Source organism: Megalobrama amblycephala, linkage group LG12 (assembly GCF_018812025.1).
Source record: "Megalobrama amblycephala isolate DHTTF-2021 linkage group LG12, ASM1881202v1, whole genome shotgun sequence".
Lineage (NCBI taxonomy): Eukaryota > Metazoa > Chordata > Actinopteri > Cypriniformes > Xenocyprididae > Megalobrama > Megalobrama amblycephala.
In genome coordinates this window covers 12969330-12986180 of record NC_063055.1, presented here as the reverse complement: position 1 = coordinate 12986180, position 16851 = coordinate 12969330, and the positions used below count along the sequence as shown (strand labels likewise).

At 38.6% G+C, this 16851-nt stretch overlaps 2 protein-coding genes across 2 annotated transcripts; both read right to left on the bottom strand.

Annotated features, from left to right (window-relative positions):
* Positions 1–5377: 5377 nt before the first annotated feature.
* foxd2 (forkhead box D2) lies at positions 5378–8312 on the bottom strand. The gene has a single exon (XM_048210799.1). The coding sequence runs from the start codon at positions 7227–7229 to the stop codon at positions 6120–6122; it is 1110 nt and encodes a 369-aa protein (XP_048066756.1). The 5' UTR covers positions 7230–8312; the 3' UTR covers positions 5378–6119.
* A 3536-nt stretch (positions 8313–11848) lies between these two features.
* On the bottom strand, positions 11849–14954 carry foxe3 (forkhead box E3). Its single transcript, XM_048208681.1, has one exon. It carries the CDS (start codon positions 13363–13365, stop codon positions 12097–12099), a length of 1269 nt encoding a protein of 422 aa, XP_048064638.1. The 5' UTR covers positions 13366–14954; the 3' UTR covers positions 11849–12096.
* Positions 14955–16851: the final 1897 nt, after the last annotated feature.

The window sequence follows — 16851 nt, the reverse complement described above, 5'->3', positions numbered from 1 at the left end:
AACTGGTTTTGAAACAAGTCAATTTGCGCAACCGTTAAAATTTCACAATAATAAATGTGTTGAACCCAAATATTGTGATGTATCCGTCTCGCTTTTTAACACACAAGTCTCCTCGAAGGGGTTCCCGCCACAGTGTCAGTAGCCGGGAGAGGCTCGCGCGCGCACACGCGGAGTGCTGCTCGCGCGGTGGTCCGGTCAGCTCTGCTAAAGACATTAGTGCTGCGCTCGAGGAGAGCGCGGGAGGCTCATAGACAGCGCTCACTTCTCTAAATAAACATTAGTCTTAAAAAGTTTGGCCTTGCGACCTCTCTCTGATCGCATTTCACTCTGGATAGTAAACTTCATTTTTATCGCGGGACTTTCCCATTCTTTCCGAAAACAGTCTTCGGTTTACGAAGATATGAAATGCCTACACTGACAAAGTTTCTCTTTCACCTGGCTCAGGGACAGACGTGTATCTAATTTCTTTTACTGTGGAAAATAGAGCCGTTAAAAGTGACACGGGAATTAAGTTTTAATTTCAAGATGAAAAAGGTATGCATGAGAAACGTGTTTGGATTAGTCCTGAAAACCAAAAGATCATTATTTTGTTTAGACAGACCTCAAAATTTCACACTGAGGGAAAATCTGTCTTTTAGAGTGCAACGGAGAGACTATAGGTGAAATGTTATGCCGTTATCTGAGGCGACTCGACATCCCCACATTTCACTTAAGATTTGTCTCAGTCTGTCGCTGAGAGTTTTTTGGGACTAGATAAATTGAAAAATCACTACCCTCGTTGCACTCTCTGTATTTAAATGTCATTTCCTAAATTGGAAAAGTGTTGGAGTTTGTTTAGTTCTTGCTAAAAGCGAACCCTAGTTATATAACTGTGAAGAAAGTCATTTTGAGATGTGTGCCTCTCACGAAGGTCCGATTTGCATACGCCTAAAGCAAAAGGTGTAGCCTATAAGTGAATAAAATTAGTCAAGTAAACCCAAAAATAAGTCAATCAAATTAGGCAGTGGTTAGTTTTTTTTTTTGTTTTTTTTTTTTTTTTTTTTTTTTTTTTGGGAGGAACTTATGGTGGTATCCTGACCGGATAACGGGAGCATGCTCGCGGACAGACGACAGCTGTCCCTCTCCATCAAACTAAGAGTTTTTGGGTCACAAGTTAAGTCCTCGGGCTTCCATAATGCTAACACTAAACCGTCACTAAGCCAGGCTCCGATTCAGTGATATCCCGGCCACATCTTGGAGGAGTATGTGTTGCTGTTTTCTGGCAAACAGAGGAGACTCACGGGAGGATAAAGTTGGGCATGTTGCCATAGAGACCGTCATTAAACGCGTCATACATCACTTTTGTCTAGCGGTCATTTTTAGGTCATATAAAGAACCTATTGTGCTCATCTGATGACAGAACAGATTTGAAATTATTCCTCAGTAATCGCTCATCGCGGTGATGCCCGTGTTTCTCTGTGTGTGGGATGGCAGGCCAACAGCAGGTGTCCTTCAGTGAATCCCAGTGAGTCGAAGTCGATGGGGCGAACACTTCCAAAGTTAATATTTTGTTTCCAGAGAAGAGGGGAGGCCTGTATCTCTGCTTTATTTACACATTCTAAATTAATTAAGCAGAGGATTCCTCGGTGCGCTAGAAAAACATGGAGGGGGAGATGCTGGGCTGCGGAGGGAGGGCCTAATTTATTGTGGCCGTACATCTCTGCTTAATGCCAGGGTGTCAGGGGACTCGGCCGACGGCATTCCTTCACAATGAGGGCTAGAGCTCCCATCATCTGTTTATTTCACCGCTTTAAATGAAAGAGTATGTTAGAGACATGGAGAAAAATGGAAAGAGAGAGACAGAGAGAATATTAAAGACACAACAAGAGTTAAAAGCGCAACCCACCGATAATTGTTTTAACGAGCAAGACGTTAATTACAGAGCGCGAAAAATTCCCAAGCTACACTGTACTTGTAATAATAAAATATCGAATACTGACTCATGTAGGCTGCTAGTCTGGACAACATCAACAGGTTTCATTATTTTTGGACGACTGACACCAATTTCACCCAATCCAAAAAAAAAAAAAAATTGATCACGTTAATACGCATTAAAAGAAGAAGTTTAAAACAGATGTCTGTTTTTTTTTTTTTTTTTTTTTTTTAAAACTGCCTTACAGAGATTAATAAACTTTCTGTGTATTCAATGGAGCCGTTGCTGTTGAAAAGCACGAACGCGCTTCACCCTGTCGTTCTTGCAGCAGGTGCCCCAGTTCATCTAAGGTAGCCTAATGTGTAGCCTATATCTTAGACTTATTTTTATATCAATATTATATAATTTTCTAATTATAGCCAAATCGATTTACAAGCTATGGACTTGTAACAAGATCCTCACTAATATTAAACACAGTGGGTTGTTTGTAACAAGCCAACAAAAACGTCATCAATTAATAATAATAAAAATGCTTTTGAAATAATGCGTAAAATAAACTTTAAATTCATAATGAGATATCTTGCAGAAAAGTTAATTTTCAGAAATGATTACTACCACTGAATGCCAAATCCTGTATAGCCAAACCACAGCATATTCCTATTTCACACATTTTATTATATTCCTATTTCACACATTTTATGACTATGAAATTATAAGCTGTATGAAATAAACTGTGGTCTGCAAACAGCATAATCGTGACTGAAGAAGAAATCGTTACCAGCGATTTTACGCATTATTCGCAAAATTAAATGCAAAACAGAGCTATGTGCAACTTCTTTTTTCATTAAGAGAATTATCCATAAATGAAAATATTTTTTTAATTAAAAGCAAATAAATCAAAATACAAAACAATGAATAATTACTGCACCACCTATCCTGAAATATTGATAATGTTGTATAATGAATTTTGCTTAATTTCGCATCCAGAGAAAGACGTTTCAAAAATTAAAAAGATATGAAAGTGCTGATTTCTGCTTAATCTAACACGAATCTGTTACAACAACTTGGCTAAGATATACAAATTATTAATTCACTTATGCATACATTTTTTAAATAAATTCTCTAACAGAAAGCCAGTAGCCCATAAAATAATTTTAACTAGGCCTATTAATAACTTATGCGTAACTCTATATGTATATATATTATAAGCACAGATAATTAGATAATTGAAAAGACCTCTCACTGCACGCAACAGTGCGAACCCTGTGATTTTGAAGAATAGCCCGTGCAAAAAAAAAGCCGACAATAAAAGCTGACAACGTCTCAACATAAAACATCAGGCCAGCAGCGAATACGGAGTTGTTTTAGAGATATCCTTTTTAAAATTACAGCGATAGAAGAGATAAGTAGAGATATGCTTTGCTCCATGTTAAATCGTGGGTGGTCTCCTCATGGTGTAACTAACGCGCCACACGGAATAAATGAAAGCGAAATGAACGGGCAATTAGTGGGATTCGTAACCCATGATTTACACTTTCGATCCGATTAAAGGAGAGTGATGTGATTTCTCATGGAGAGACAAAACAAGACTCAAAAGTACTGAACGTCAAGAGAGAAGATGAATATCCTTTTTTTTTTTTTTTACATTAAAGCCCATCTCGCATTTCGCCTCCTTTAATCAAGAGCCAGTCTTTCTAAAACTTAACTAATCACCACAAATTCATTAGCTGTAAATTATGACAGGCGCAAACACGACCACATGTGTGCAAGCGTGGTTAGGCGGAGGAGATTTTTGTACTGATTTCACTCATAGGCCGCGAGTAGTTTTATTCGCTGTGGCAAGTAGATCAAAAGTACACTATTGTGTAATGTTCCTTCCTCTCTGCTGCTCTCTGTCACCTCAGACCAGCAATACATTTATCGTTCTTCCTCCCAGGCTTTTTTACGCGTGTTTGCTAGAGAAGCACATGACCTCTGCCCTTAAGTCGGCCTGATGTCCCAAACTGAAGTCATCCTTAAAAATTAATAATAATAATAATAATAATAATAATAATAATAATAATAGCCTTATATTAAAAGCTAATAAAAATATAGTCAGTCTATAATTATAAGACCCTGGTTTCATTATTCAAAGCATCACGTTTCTGTGTACTGCATACAGCCAAAAAGTATGGCCTCCCCTGCGCATTATAATAATTTACCTTAATACTTAATATTTCAGTAGTTGAAATAACAAATTAATACACACTGCAACTACTTAAAATGAAACAGAAAATATGTTGATATTATTTTACTATTATGACAGACAAAAATACTTGACATTTTCTCGCGCCGCATTTGGCTGATGGTCCAGAAATGCTTGGAAAATACGGTTTAACTATTAGTTTGGTCCATTTTTGTTCTCATGAAGTATGGAATAACATTTTAGTCTGTTTTTTACATGACAAAAATATACGATTTTTTTACTTAATAGGCTACAACCACGACCGACATGTTTGCATTCGCGTCAAAAGGATTTGCGGAGTTGAAAAAGGAAGAAAAAAAAGCGGTGAGTGAGTCAACCCTTCGTTTATGCCTAACAACCAGTTGTTAAAAACACCCCACGTAGCAAATTTACCCATTTGCGCACGAACCAAGTAAATAAAGGCAGCTTTTTATACCTCCTTCTGAACAGTACCGTGTGCTCGGCCAACTCTGAAATTGATTCATCAGTCTGTTTTTCGCACTACGGCGAATTCCCGCTGCTTCTTTTGTACATGTCTCAAGACAACACAGATGACATGAAAGCGGACAACCGAGAGTCTTTTAAGACGATCGCCTTTCAGAAGCAAATGTGTGTGGCTTGTCTCGCTAGGGACCACTTGCTGGGTGCCTATTCAAGCCTTAGGGACAAGGTCTTCAGTGACAACATCAACAAATGGGCAAAAAGCTGCATTATTGTGGATTAGATTCCAGATGAAAAAAATGCTACCACAAATTAGCAACGAATCCTCAAAAGACTTCGTGGGTATCCATGTAGAACCATCACATTCAATTATAGGCTTTCAAGCGCTGATGTTCCCATTGCTTTAGCTCTTTGTCGTTTGCCAGAAACTGGTCAATTATCAAGGCTCAAAGCGCCACACAAGAGGAAACATGTGCCTTGGGCCCACAACGTACTAAGTACTGGTGTGAAAACGTCACACACTGTGTTTTCCTCTGTTTTATTAAGATCTACTTAGAGCCTTAATAAATCATATAGTGTGGCAGCAAACATTAAACGAACATTAACAACCTAACAATATTATTGTTCTTTGACTTTGAATTGTCTTTATTATTTGTTCTAAAACATGTTGTTAAAATGATTTGTTTTCTCAACTCGCATAACTGTTTCAAACTATTTTGTGTAGCCTATATAGACAACTCTTTTAGGCAGATCGGTAGGCCTGATCGAAGACTAAACGAAAAGGAATTAACGAAAACATCTTCAAAATTCACAAACATTTATTGTCTTGCCATTACAACAGAAAATGACCTATGGACATTGTTTTGTCTCTTTACATATAACAACATTCTTTTTTCACAGATAATTTCTCAATGGAATAATGAAATATGTATTAACGTATGCACAAGAGTCAGACAGAAAGAGGTAATGCGATTTACACCAAGAACCACATAATCATCTATCAACAGAAATAAAATAAAATTTACCAGAACAATTCTGTTGAGAGAATTAGGGGAAGTGGGACGTTAACCTATGTAATCTATTTACAGCCCCTATTGTCTCTGGCAATGTGCTTTCAAAACAAGTAAATCCTGAGTTTTAAGTCTCGGTATTGACAGTGCTTTTCACAAACTCACAAAATATACAAAACAATAAAATAATTAAAACAATCTTCATTTAAGTCAACCAAAAGAGGAAATTCCATGTCAATGAGTACAAACTAATTTGACTTTCTGGACAAAACGGCAAAGGTCCACTGGCCGTCCAAAGGTGAAATCTTAGCTTACTATTTACATGGTCATAATTTCCTCTCTTCAGCCGGGTTCTCTCTTCAAAATCTTACATATTTACAGTTCATAAATATACTTAATTAGCCTTTTATTTAAGAATTCAGAAACATGAAACGGGCGGCATTTTAATCTTGCAAAAGTGTAAATCCTACCTTAGCAAATGACGAAACAACCATATTAAACTGGACTGCTGCACTTTCTATTTGCTGCCACTCTAGAAATGGCAATTGTTAAGGCTTGACGTTTTGCTCGAGAAAGTCTGTGTGCCGGGCTGAAGCATCGTTTCCTGCGTTAGATTCAAGTGGTTCGTGGCCGAGGCAAGTGTGGGAGTCAGCATGGCCAAGATCTGAGCCTGTCCACCCGGTTGTGAGGTGTACGGCGAAGCTGGCGAGCTAGCTGCACCAATGATATTGTCTATAGAGAAGGAAGGCCGACTAGGACCATTCGTGTCCGTTTTGAGAGGCGCCAGACCAGGAAGAGTCGGGCTGAGTTGTGGGTAGAAAGGCTTTCTCAGCTCGGTACCTAAAAACGAAGGCAAGCTGTGTGGCGTAGAGAATATCGAGGAAGGCGTTGGGAGAGCACAAGGTGCGTTTTGGAAAGGGAACGCACCTCCCGGGTGGTGTGGATGGTAGGGGTGATGAGCGTGGAAATTCTGCAGCTGTAGGCCGTAATTGTAACCGTACGGTCCGTAGCCAAAGCCAGGTAGAAATCCCCCCGCGTCCCTAAGGATCTCGTTGGTCTGGTGTCTTTTGAAGCGCTTCCTTCTGCGCAGAAAACTCCCGTTGTCAAACATGTCGGCGGACTCTGGGTCGAGGGTCCAGTAATTGCCTTTGCCCGGGTTACCGGGTTCACGGGGTATTTTGACAAAGCAGTCATTTAGAGACAGGTTGTGGCGGATAGAGTTTTGCCACGCGGGGAATTTCTCCCGGTAATACGGGAACCTGTTGCTGATGAACTCGCAGATCTCGCTGAGAGTCAAACGTTTCTTCGGGCTCTGCAAGATAGCCATGGTTATCAGGGCTATATAAGAATAAGGAGGTTTCACCAACGCATTTTTCCCTGGTTTTTCCCCAGTCAACGCTCCGGTTCTGTTGTCATCCCGTGGCCCGACCCGGTCAGCCGCACAGTCCAAGCTGCTTTGACCGGGAGAGACTGCGCCCTCCCCCGCGTTCTGGGATAGATTGTCATCGGAGTCATTGTCCAAGTGAAAACTATGATGATGGTGAAGATATTTACCCTCTTTTACAATATCCCCGCCAACAACATCGATGTCCACGTCGTCGGACAGCGCAGAACTGTCCGACATGTCCGTCCCCAGAGTCATCCTTGGAGAGTCTTTTTGTCTTCCTCTCTCGCGTTCCGTGTCCAGTCTCGTGTAGCACCCAGCACAAGCAGTGTGTCGTCTCAGTCACTTGTGCGTTCTGGAACGACAAAACTCCCGTCCTCCAGAAGCCAAGAATACGTTTTCTTAACGTCCTGGAGCCACATAGAAAATTCACCTCAAGAAACGAAAAAAGACTCGAAGGAATCACACCGGACTTGCATTACCTACACATAAGCTGTCCAGAGCTCAGAGCGCTTTCAAGTCGAACTGGACACTCGGTTAAGACCTCGATTTTCTCTTCATGGAGTGTGTAGTCGGTCCATATGTAATATAAACTTTTGGATCATACGAATAGCATTATGACTGTGCATTCACTAACTAGTTTTCATAATTCGAGTAGACTATTTGTTCTCGTGTACAATCGTAGCGCTGTGCGTGAATGAACCTCCAAGTATACCCCCGCGCGGCTTCCAAAAACTATTTATCCAGTCACCATAATCACGTGATCAGCATGTCGGTAACCAGGAACTACGGGAAGTTTACAGCCGAGAAAAGCAGCACAAGAGAGAAGAGAGCAAGTATAGCCTACGTGTTATCAACTCGACTTATCATGTTTGCTTTAATCAGGGATATTTAACTGAAATTCGCGACACGTCAAAAATAAAACCCAGAAAATACAAAATTTTGTAGTAGGCTATAGTCCTATATAACAGGTTAAATTGCGCACGATTTAAATTTAATAAAGCCGGGATTTTTTTTCAAAAATGACAACAAATAAACATGGCAACACATTTAACAAACAATTTCACTGGTTACGTTTTATTTTCTATTGTCGTCTAACAGCAGCATAACAATAAGACCCAATTATTAATTTAACCATTACTATTGCATTGTATCTCATTGTTATTATGCTGTATTATGCTAGATAGCCTATAATCGACAATACAGTAGCTAATAATCAATAATATGGCAAAGAAACAAGATAAAGAAAGAAAGAAAAACATTGGCATATTCATTAAATCACCAGATGGGTGTTTATTCTTTGTCTATCCAATACAATACTAAGTAAATAGTATAAAATCGTTTCCTTCAAAAAAATTTAACAAATCAAATGTTCCAATAAATTGACAGGTTAAATAATAGGTTATATGGGACTGTAAATGAATTTTATAATCACAAAGCAACAGTAGCTAATTATTCACAAAATTGTACAGCAAGAATAGGGACAGATTATTTTAATATTATTGAGATTTAGTCAAAGTTAATCCTCGATTTAGCATTTACAGGTCATAATATAGTTCATTGCACATATTTAAACATTTCGATATTTTAAAATTTCCTTGTATTTATTTGCATTTGTACCAATGCAGAACAGCATGAATCAATAAGTTATTAGCACTCGGCAGGTGTACAGGCTATTTAAATAGTAACATTTATTTATTTGCCATGAAAATTATTTTAAACTGTGTATAAATATAGTAACATTTGCTCACAAAAAGAGGATAAAAGGAAATTTGCGCTTATACAAAATCAATACCTGCGTTCGAATTCTCTCTTCATTTTTTTTTTCTTTCTTTTTTTTTTTTTTTTTTTTTTTTTAGTGCCGTTATTCACTTCGGCACTTCTCGGGGGTTTTACGTAGGCTATTCCAATCAAGTCCGTTTTTGTTTTTTTGCATAGCTAACATAGCCTATAACGTGGCTATGTAAAAAGCACACATCTCTGCAACCTGCTCGAATTCGTCATTGCTTATGGGTGAATGACAAGCTTTATGCTCCACAGAACGCTCTTTAAAAATGAAGGTTCTAAAAGGGGGAATTTACAGCAATGCTATAAGAACCATTTAGGTTCCCAAAACCTTCAGAGAACAATTCTTAAAAGAACCATTTTTTAAAAAATATTATTTTTATTTTTAAATCTAAAGAACCTTTTTCCACTATAAAGAACCTTTTGTGCAATTGAAAGGTCCCTATGGATGTTAAAGATCCTTTATGGAACCGTCAATGTCAATAAACAAGCTTTATTTTTAAGAGTCGGGCATCGACTTCATTTTCATTACGCTCATTATTCATATACAAACCCCAAGACGTTTGCACCCCAATCACATTAAAATCTGTGTCAGGATATGCCAAATTTCACGCTCTGCATGCTTTGTGACCATATTTTCTGTCAAATATTTTCTCTAGCCTATTCCATTAGGCTAAACGTCTTTTCTGCCATTAAACTAAACGCACACAAGCATTTCGCGAATTCTGCATATGCGCGGCTTAGTTAATTGCTGGTAAACATTTTTTGTTATATAAAGGTGGGTGTTGAAGGTATAAAGGAAAGAGGAAAGGTAAGAGATATAAAAAAAGTAATTTCAAAATTGTAGTTCATGAACTGCTTGTTAGAAACGATGGCTGGGGCTGAGCAATGTGACAGCTGCCTATATTGGAGCCCAAACTCAGAGGTCAAGTTAGCACCTCATGCAATTCTTCGGTCTTATCAACAATTTTGTATTTGATTTCTGAATTATAGGACTCAACATTTCCAGGAATATGACTTTTTTCATTTATGCATTATGATGTTGCCTAATCTCTAATGTCTTAAGATAAAGAATGTTTAGTGAACACACTTTAATGACACTCTTTTCTGTCTACTCAACAGACAATAAAAAAAAAAAAAAAAAAAGAAATGTCGTGCAAGTTTATGCCCCCGGACAACATAAATGTCATAGTGCTAACCACAGGCGACACACTGAAAAAGAACCAGATAATCACTGTCGGATTTCGGCCTAAACTGACAAATAGGCTTCCCATTCCTTTTTTCCCTCCTTTCCGCTTTTAAGTGGGCTCACCAGTTGATGTGTTGAGGGCTTACACGGAATGAAAGGACTGCAAAGCATACTGTAACTCTGTAACATTTCTAACCACATTGCTGCCACCTAGCGGCTCTACGCTGTGTTCCACAAATAGCCTATATTAAAAAAATAATAATATGACGAAAAAAAAAAAATGCAGGTCATTTTTATTAAATTTCAACAGTACCAGAAATGTGGACATAAAACGTATGATTCCTAAACAAAAATGTTGCGGTAATTAAATCCACTTCTGCAGCAAAAACCTGGAGGACCTGGGTTTCTCAATAACTTAACGAATTACGCTCTTAATTAACTGAGGCCGGACACTATTTTACAACATATTAACGGCCCTTTTTCTCAAACCAGTAGCCTTTGTACCTTTGTATATCACATGGGAATAAGAGGAAATTAAGTGGATCGTTACAACAGCTGAACTTAAATCTCTGTTTGTCTACCCCATATCAAAGATATTGAAAATATCTTTTCCATTTTTTAAATATCCACCAAACATGGAAACCGTACCTCATATTGTCTAGGCGCTCATAAATAATCAAAATAAATAAAACATTCTGAATGTAAAGGAACAAGGTAAACATTCTATAATGTAAAGGGTACAATAATGACGACTTTGTACTGTTTCAAAATTATATGTTCAAATGATATTATAATAGACTAATTAAAGTTAAAAAGGTATAAATTATAAGTGCAGCATTTAATGTCACTCGATGTGGACGCACTTAGACTTGCGCTCCTCTGAAAAGTTGAAACTCTTTTATAGGCCTATACAAAACAGAATTAGGTTTCCTAAAACTATAGAGAAAGATACCGAGTATTGTTTCAAAAGATAATTTTACCAAAACATTTTACTGTTTTGAAATTAAGTACACTAGAATGTCTTTGCAATGATGCAAAACTGCTTTGTTATTAATTGTAAATTTGATGTGATAAAACTGAAAGATGTGTTTCAGTTTCTCGTAATGTAGGCCTACTTTCGAGTGTTCCGAGGCTCTCGATAATTAACTAACATTTTCTACGAGGTGCTACGCTGCTACATGGATACCCATGCTTTTGACAAAAGTTCTCAGATTAGAAACCCAGCCTTGGTCTTAACTTGGTGGTTGCTGACATCTAGTGGATTGTATGTGAAATGCTCCAAATCTCGGTTTTACAGAAATGATTAGGCATTTATTCCAATAGCCAGTCGATGTCGCCCCCTCACCAGCAAAATGAGGGCACACAATTTGTGATGGAAGATTAAATAAAGTGTTGAAATATGTTAATATATCTAGCTTACTATTTATAGGTCAGTATTCAAAACGTTTCAATAACGGCACGAAAAATCTATGAGCTAATGTAAATGTAATCCTGTTTTGAGAAGATCCACAGACTATATCAACTGACCGAATAACTATTTATTTGAATATAAATATAAAAAAAGAAACATTGTAACCAAGGTTAAGTAATCTAAATTAAATTAAATAATTTAAATTGTATACGGACTATTAAACAATATAGAGACTATAACGTGATATAAATATTCGAGTTACAAGTTACGTGTTATATCTCAATTAACGTGTCAAACTATATGGATGTAATGGTCACAATTATTATATCCATATGATAAAATTATTGTTATTATTGTTATTATTATATTACTATTATTGGATATTGAAAAGCTAACACAAACCTAATGTAGCTAATTTAAACTCTTTTGAAAGAAAGTTAGTTAAAATAGAGAACAAACGAAAAATGATTACACAAAAACACATTTATTTGCTTATAATATTTACATTGTTCCGTGCGTTTTGTCTTCTGACATGTAGTCAAACAATGTCTCAGACTACATATCAATACCAGAACTGTAATTCTTTATTTTATAGGCTAACACAAAATACTTTGAACGCATATCAAAAACTATTTAATTCTGTCACACGGTACACAACTTTTGTTACATAATAAGAATATGAACTCAATCTCGGGGCCATTAATACGTAGTGGGAACGTGTTATCACAGTGCAAAAGTTTTCACATGTATCGCTCCAGTCCTGAGGCAAAATTGGCTTGTCTCATATATGAATTATTGTAGGAGTTCATTGCTGGTCCGGAGAGAGATAAAAGGGATTCTGTATGATCTGCGCACGAGCCAGAACGCACAGGGGGCAGCGAAATCCTGTTCCCCGAACAGTACACCTGTGATCCTCCCGGAGAGAAGCTGGACTGCGTGACCCCGGACAGGTGAGTAGGCGAAGTCGAGGAGGGATACGTGTAACTTGCTGTCATGTTTGAAGCAAGAGATCCCGTGTTCCTGTTCAGCATGTTGCTCGTTGGATTTATCGGTTGTGACTGAAAGCAGGTTGGGTCAGGGGTTGATACAGAACAGCTGGAGGTCATGGCACCCAAGTCTCCCGCACCCAGGCCGAGAGACTGCGGGTTGAGATCTCCTCCGCTTTGCATCATTGTCTGCTGACTAATAATATTATCGATGCTGAACATCCTGGGCTGGCCTTGCGTGACCCCGGCCGATGCCTGATAGTGATGCAGCATCGCCGGGTGCGGAGAACCAGGCAACTGTGACCCGTAGCCAGACGTCACACCCGGGTACAAGGTGTTGGGGTACGCCTGTCTACCCATCGGTGTTGGCGTGAAAGCGCTCGAGCTTTGCATGTACCCAGGATATGTGCTAACATCAGTCCGCTTGAAGCGCTTCCTCCGTCTCAAGAAACTCCCGTTGTCGAACATGTCCTCAGCGGCGGGGTCAAGCGTCCAGTAGTTTCCTTTGCCGGGCCTACCGGGCTCTCGCGGGATCTTCACAAAACAGTCATTGAGAGTGAGGTTATGCCGTATGGAATTTTGCCACTTCTTGGAATTCTCGCGGTAAAAAGGAAAGCGTTCCATGATGAACTTATAGATGCCGCCGAGGGTGAGTTTTCTCTCAGGTGAATTGGCAATGGCCATTGCTATCAGTGCGATGTAACTGTAGGGAGGTTTACCTCGCTGCACTGGCCTTTTCCTCCGCCGGCTGCCAGTGGCAGGCAGATGTTCTTCGGTTTGACCCAGTGAAACCCCTTCCTCCCTCTCGGTGTTTGGACTGCTGCCCCGAGGCTCGGCTTTGATGAGAACACCGTCCTTGGTTCGAGCCTGGTGGTTCAGCGCCGGTGGAGGAAGAGGTATCGGGGAGTCCAGACTCACGTTGGGAGACAGCACCACTGGACTGCCCGCCTCGGCTGGCGAGTGCTGGGACTCTGCCGTCATGTTGCACATGCCAGTGAAATATGAAAAATTTGCAAGATTCATAAAAGTTGTCTTTTATAAACTTTTAGTGCTTTCAGAATTTTAAAATTCCTAGAATCTAAACAGGCTGTAAAAATACTGACTATCAAAATAGGCGTGCGCTCAGCTGTAGATTAGAGGTGTTTGTCTAACCAGGTGAGTGAGTCGGGGGGAGTTTTATAGAGAGGGCAGAGTGACGACACCGGCCGCCTCGTGACGATCGATTGGGTGACAGTTCTCCCCTCACTAACAAAGAATGCAAGGTCAGAAGATCAGCGTTAAATTAATTTTGGATGGATGGTTTTTTATTTTCTACATTATATTGTAGATCCTGTAGTTTAAAGACGTGTAAAAGTGATTAAACTGACTATATAACAAAATGTCTGAATAAATCACAAAAAGTTATTAAAAAGCTACAAATGAGGAAAAGGTAAATAAATTGAAACATTAAACTTCTAACCTAACTTTTTGATATTTTTACCTTAATGATTAATATGAGCTGTCATAAACAATTTCCTCTTCTGTCCTTCAAGGAAAAACACAAAGGAAGTCATACCTGCTTGTGGCCTTATATGGAATATACATTGTGAGATATCAGATAAGGCAAAGTGGCTTACATAATAGCTTCCACTGACTTGGGGGTTTTAAGAGTGACAGGATTAGGAAGGAAAGGTTGAGGTTAAATACTTGTCTGCTAAATATTCAACAGTTTCACAGAGGAGGATTTTTCATAAGAAAGATCTGAAATATTATGAATACTCAATTTGTTGACCAAATTTTGCCCACTGTAAAAATGTTTTGCACCATTATGATGTCAGTATACTTGATTTACTTATTAAATTTAAAGTAATTTTTTTTTTTTAAAGTGCAATAAACTTTACTTTGCAGGTTGCCACATTTGCATCACTTCTTAGACTCTACTTAAAAAGGCAGCAGTCAAAGATTTACAGGTTGAAATGTTTTTCAGTGCAAGAAAGGACAAATAAAAGAACAGACTGCTCACTGAAAGTTCTATCTTTGATCTCTCTCGCTCTCACTCTCAAAGTTTGCCCATGGGTTCACTGTGTATCCAGGACAGAAACAACACACAGAAAGGCTGTAACAGACTTCCCAAACTACCTCTCAATCCACCAATTGAAAAATAATAAGCTTTTAAAAACAGCAGTTGAGCTGTGAAAACTTTACAGAATGTTAGGAAAATACTGCTGGTTTATTTTTATTCTCCAGAATGAGACTATAGAGGGACAGGTGATAATACAGCATCATAGCACTCAACATCAACTTCTTGCCCAGGATTTCACTGATCGAATTACAGAAAGACAATAACAGCGTGCACACAGAATTCTTTTTAGCTGTAAATGAGTAGTTAAATCTATCAGCTGAATTACCAAGGCTTTGTCTTTCAACACAAGGGATCTACAGGAAGGTCAGGGGGTACAAAGTTAACCTAGACCTTTACATATAATATAATCGTTATTTAATTTAAACTGGTAACCGCATGCATGTTTGAGTAGGGGTGAGCATAAAAAGTGATGTGAGCGAGAAACTGGACAGATAGTGTTCAGCTCTGACTGATAGGAAAGAAATGGTAGGATGAATAAGACCAGAGTCATAAGCCATAACAGCATTCACCCCTGCCCACACTCCCCACTGCCCAAGCACAAAGCATGTGGCGGCCCCAGCCCACGCCCCTCCCTGTGCCCAGACGCGCTAAGCCTAGCTAGCCGAACAGAGCGGCTGGCTAACAGCTTCAGACAGGCGTGGGATCAGGGTTGTATCCAAGCAGGATCTGCCCCTAGTGCTGCCAGGTCAGGCAGACAAACAAGGGCTACAGCCAGGAAACAGCCCCTCCTCCCCCGCACCCTCATCCACCAGCCCCAGGGCCTACCATCTCACGGTAATCCCCGTAATATTACTCTCTTATCACACACACACCAGAGATACATAGTCTGCCAACTCTTGAAAAATTGCTGTAATAAATTGGACCTGGTTTGCAATACTTATGTGTTTCTGCATAAACATGTACACAAACTGGTCTGCATTATATCATGACAAGTCTGCAACAAGTGAATATCCAGTAAAATTCAAGATTTTCCTTCCTCAGGGCATTGTTGGCGGTTGCATTGAATTAAATGGGCAGTTAAGATTTAATAGCCCAAAAGCTATTAAAGCAAAATACACTCATGTCTGTTTCTGCTGGATTTCATGCAACCTCAAGTAAAGGCACAAGAAAAACTTTTCTGTCATGTTTGGACACTTAAAAGGATAGTTAACTGAAAAAATGACAACCTCATGTCCTTACAAACCTGTATTTGTTTTTTTTTTTGTCTAACTTCACATATTATGCTTGAAAAACGTGCAATAACTTTACTATACAAATCCAATAGCAACATTTTAAGTTTTACAGATTGAATTCAGATGCATGGTACAAAAAAATACATGCACCAAATATTATACCAATATTATATAACAAATTACTAAAATATGTTTCTTTACCTTTATATATACACTCTAATTTAACCCAGTGGTTGGGTTAAATGTTTGCCCAACGTGCTGGGCAGTTTTATTTAACTCAACTATTAATTAAAAATGACTATATGGCTGGCTTAAAATAAAACCAAAATAGGTTGGAAATTAAAAATCAGACACATAATTACTAGAGTCAACAACAATAATCAAAAGGTGAACATTTATTAATAAGCAATTTAATACATGTTTATCGTTTAATTATTATTCATTAAACTTATTAATAAATGTTAATTTATTAAACATTAATAAATGCTAATTTCCAACTTTGGGTTAATTTTAAGCAAGCAATACAGTCATTTGTAAACAATTAGGGATGTCCCGATCACGTTTTTTTGCCCTCGAGTCCGAGTCATTTGATTTTGAGTATCTACCGATACCGAGTCCCGATCCGATACTTCTATAATACATGAAAAAGAATAAAGAAGAGCGAAAAAAACAGATCCAGGAACAGGCCCGGTACTAGGCTTGCTGGACTGGGGGGGCAATCACAAATTTTGGTAGGGCAGCATTTTCTAGGCTAATATTCATAGCTAACTTTTTGTTTTTTTGATTCATCAAGAATCGTCTTGTGGCTAACAAATTATAGGCTATAGCCTAATTTGTACTGGCTATGTAGGCCATGTGAATTATTTATGGACATAATAAGGGGCGGAGCCAGACATTGTAAACATTCGGGGCTTAACCGAAATCTATATTTGTCCAATGACATTTTAATTTACTGACATGAAAGGAGTGTTTTTTGTAGTATTCTTGGTTAAAGTTCATAAAATGTACATTATATACCATCATCTAGGGGGGTCCGGGGGCATGCCCCCCCGGTAAGAAATTTTTGTGTATTTTAAGGTTAAATGCATCAGTCTGGTGCACTTTGGAAGCTCAAAACTGAGAGCTTCAACCCATGTACAGAGTGCAAATGGAACAAAGAAACAGCATTGACTTGTACCTGGTCATGAAAGAGGGCTCAAACATCTTTTTAGTTGT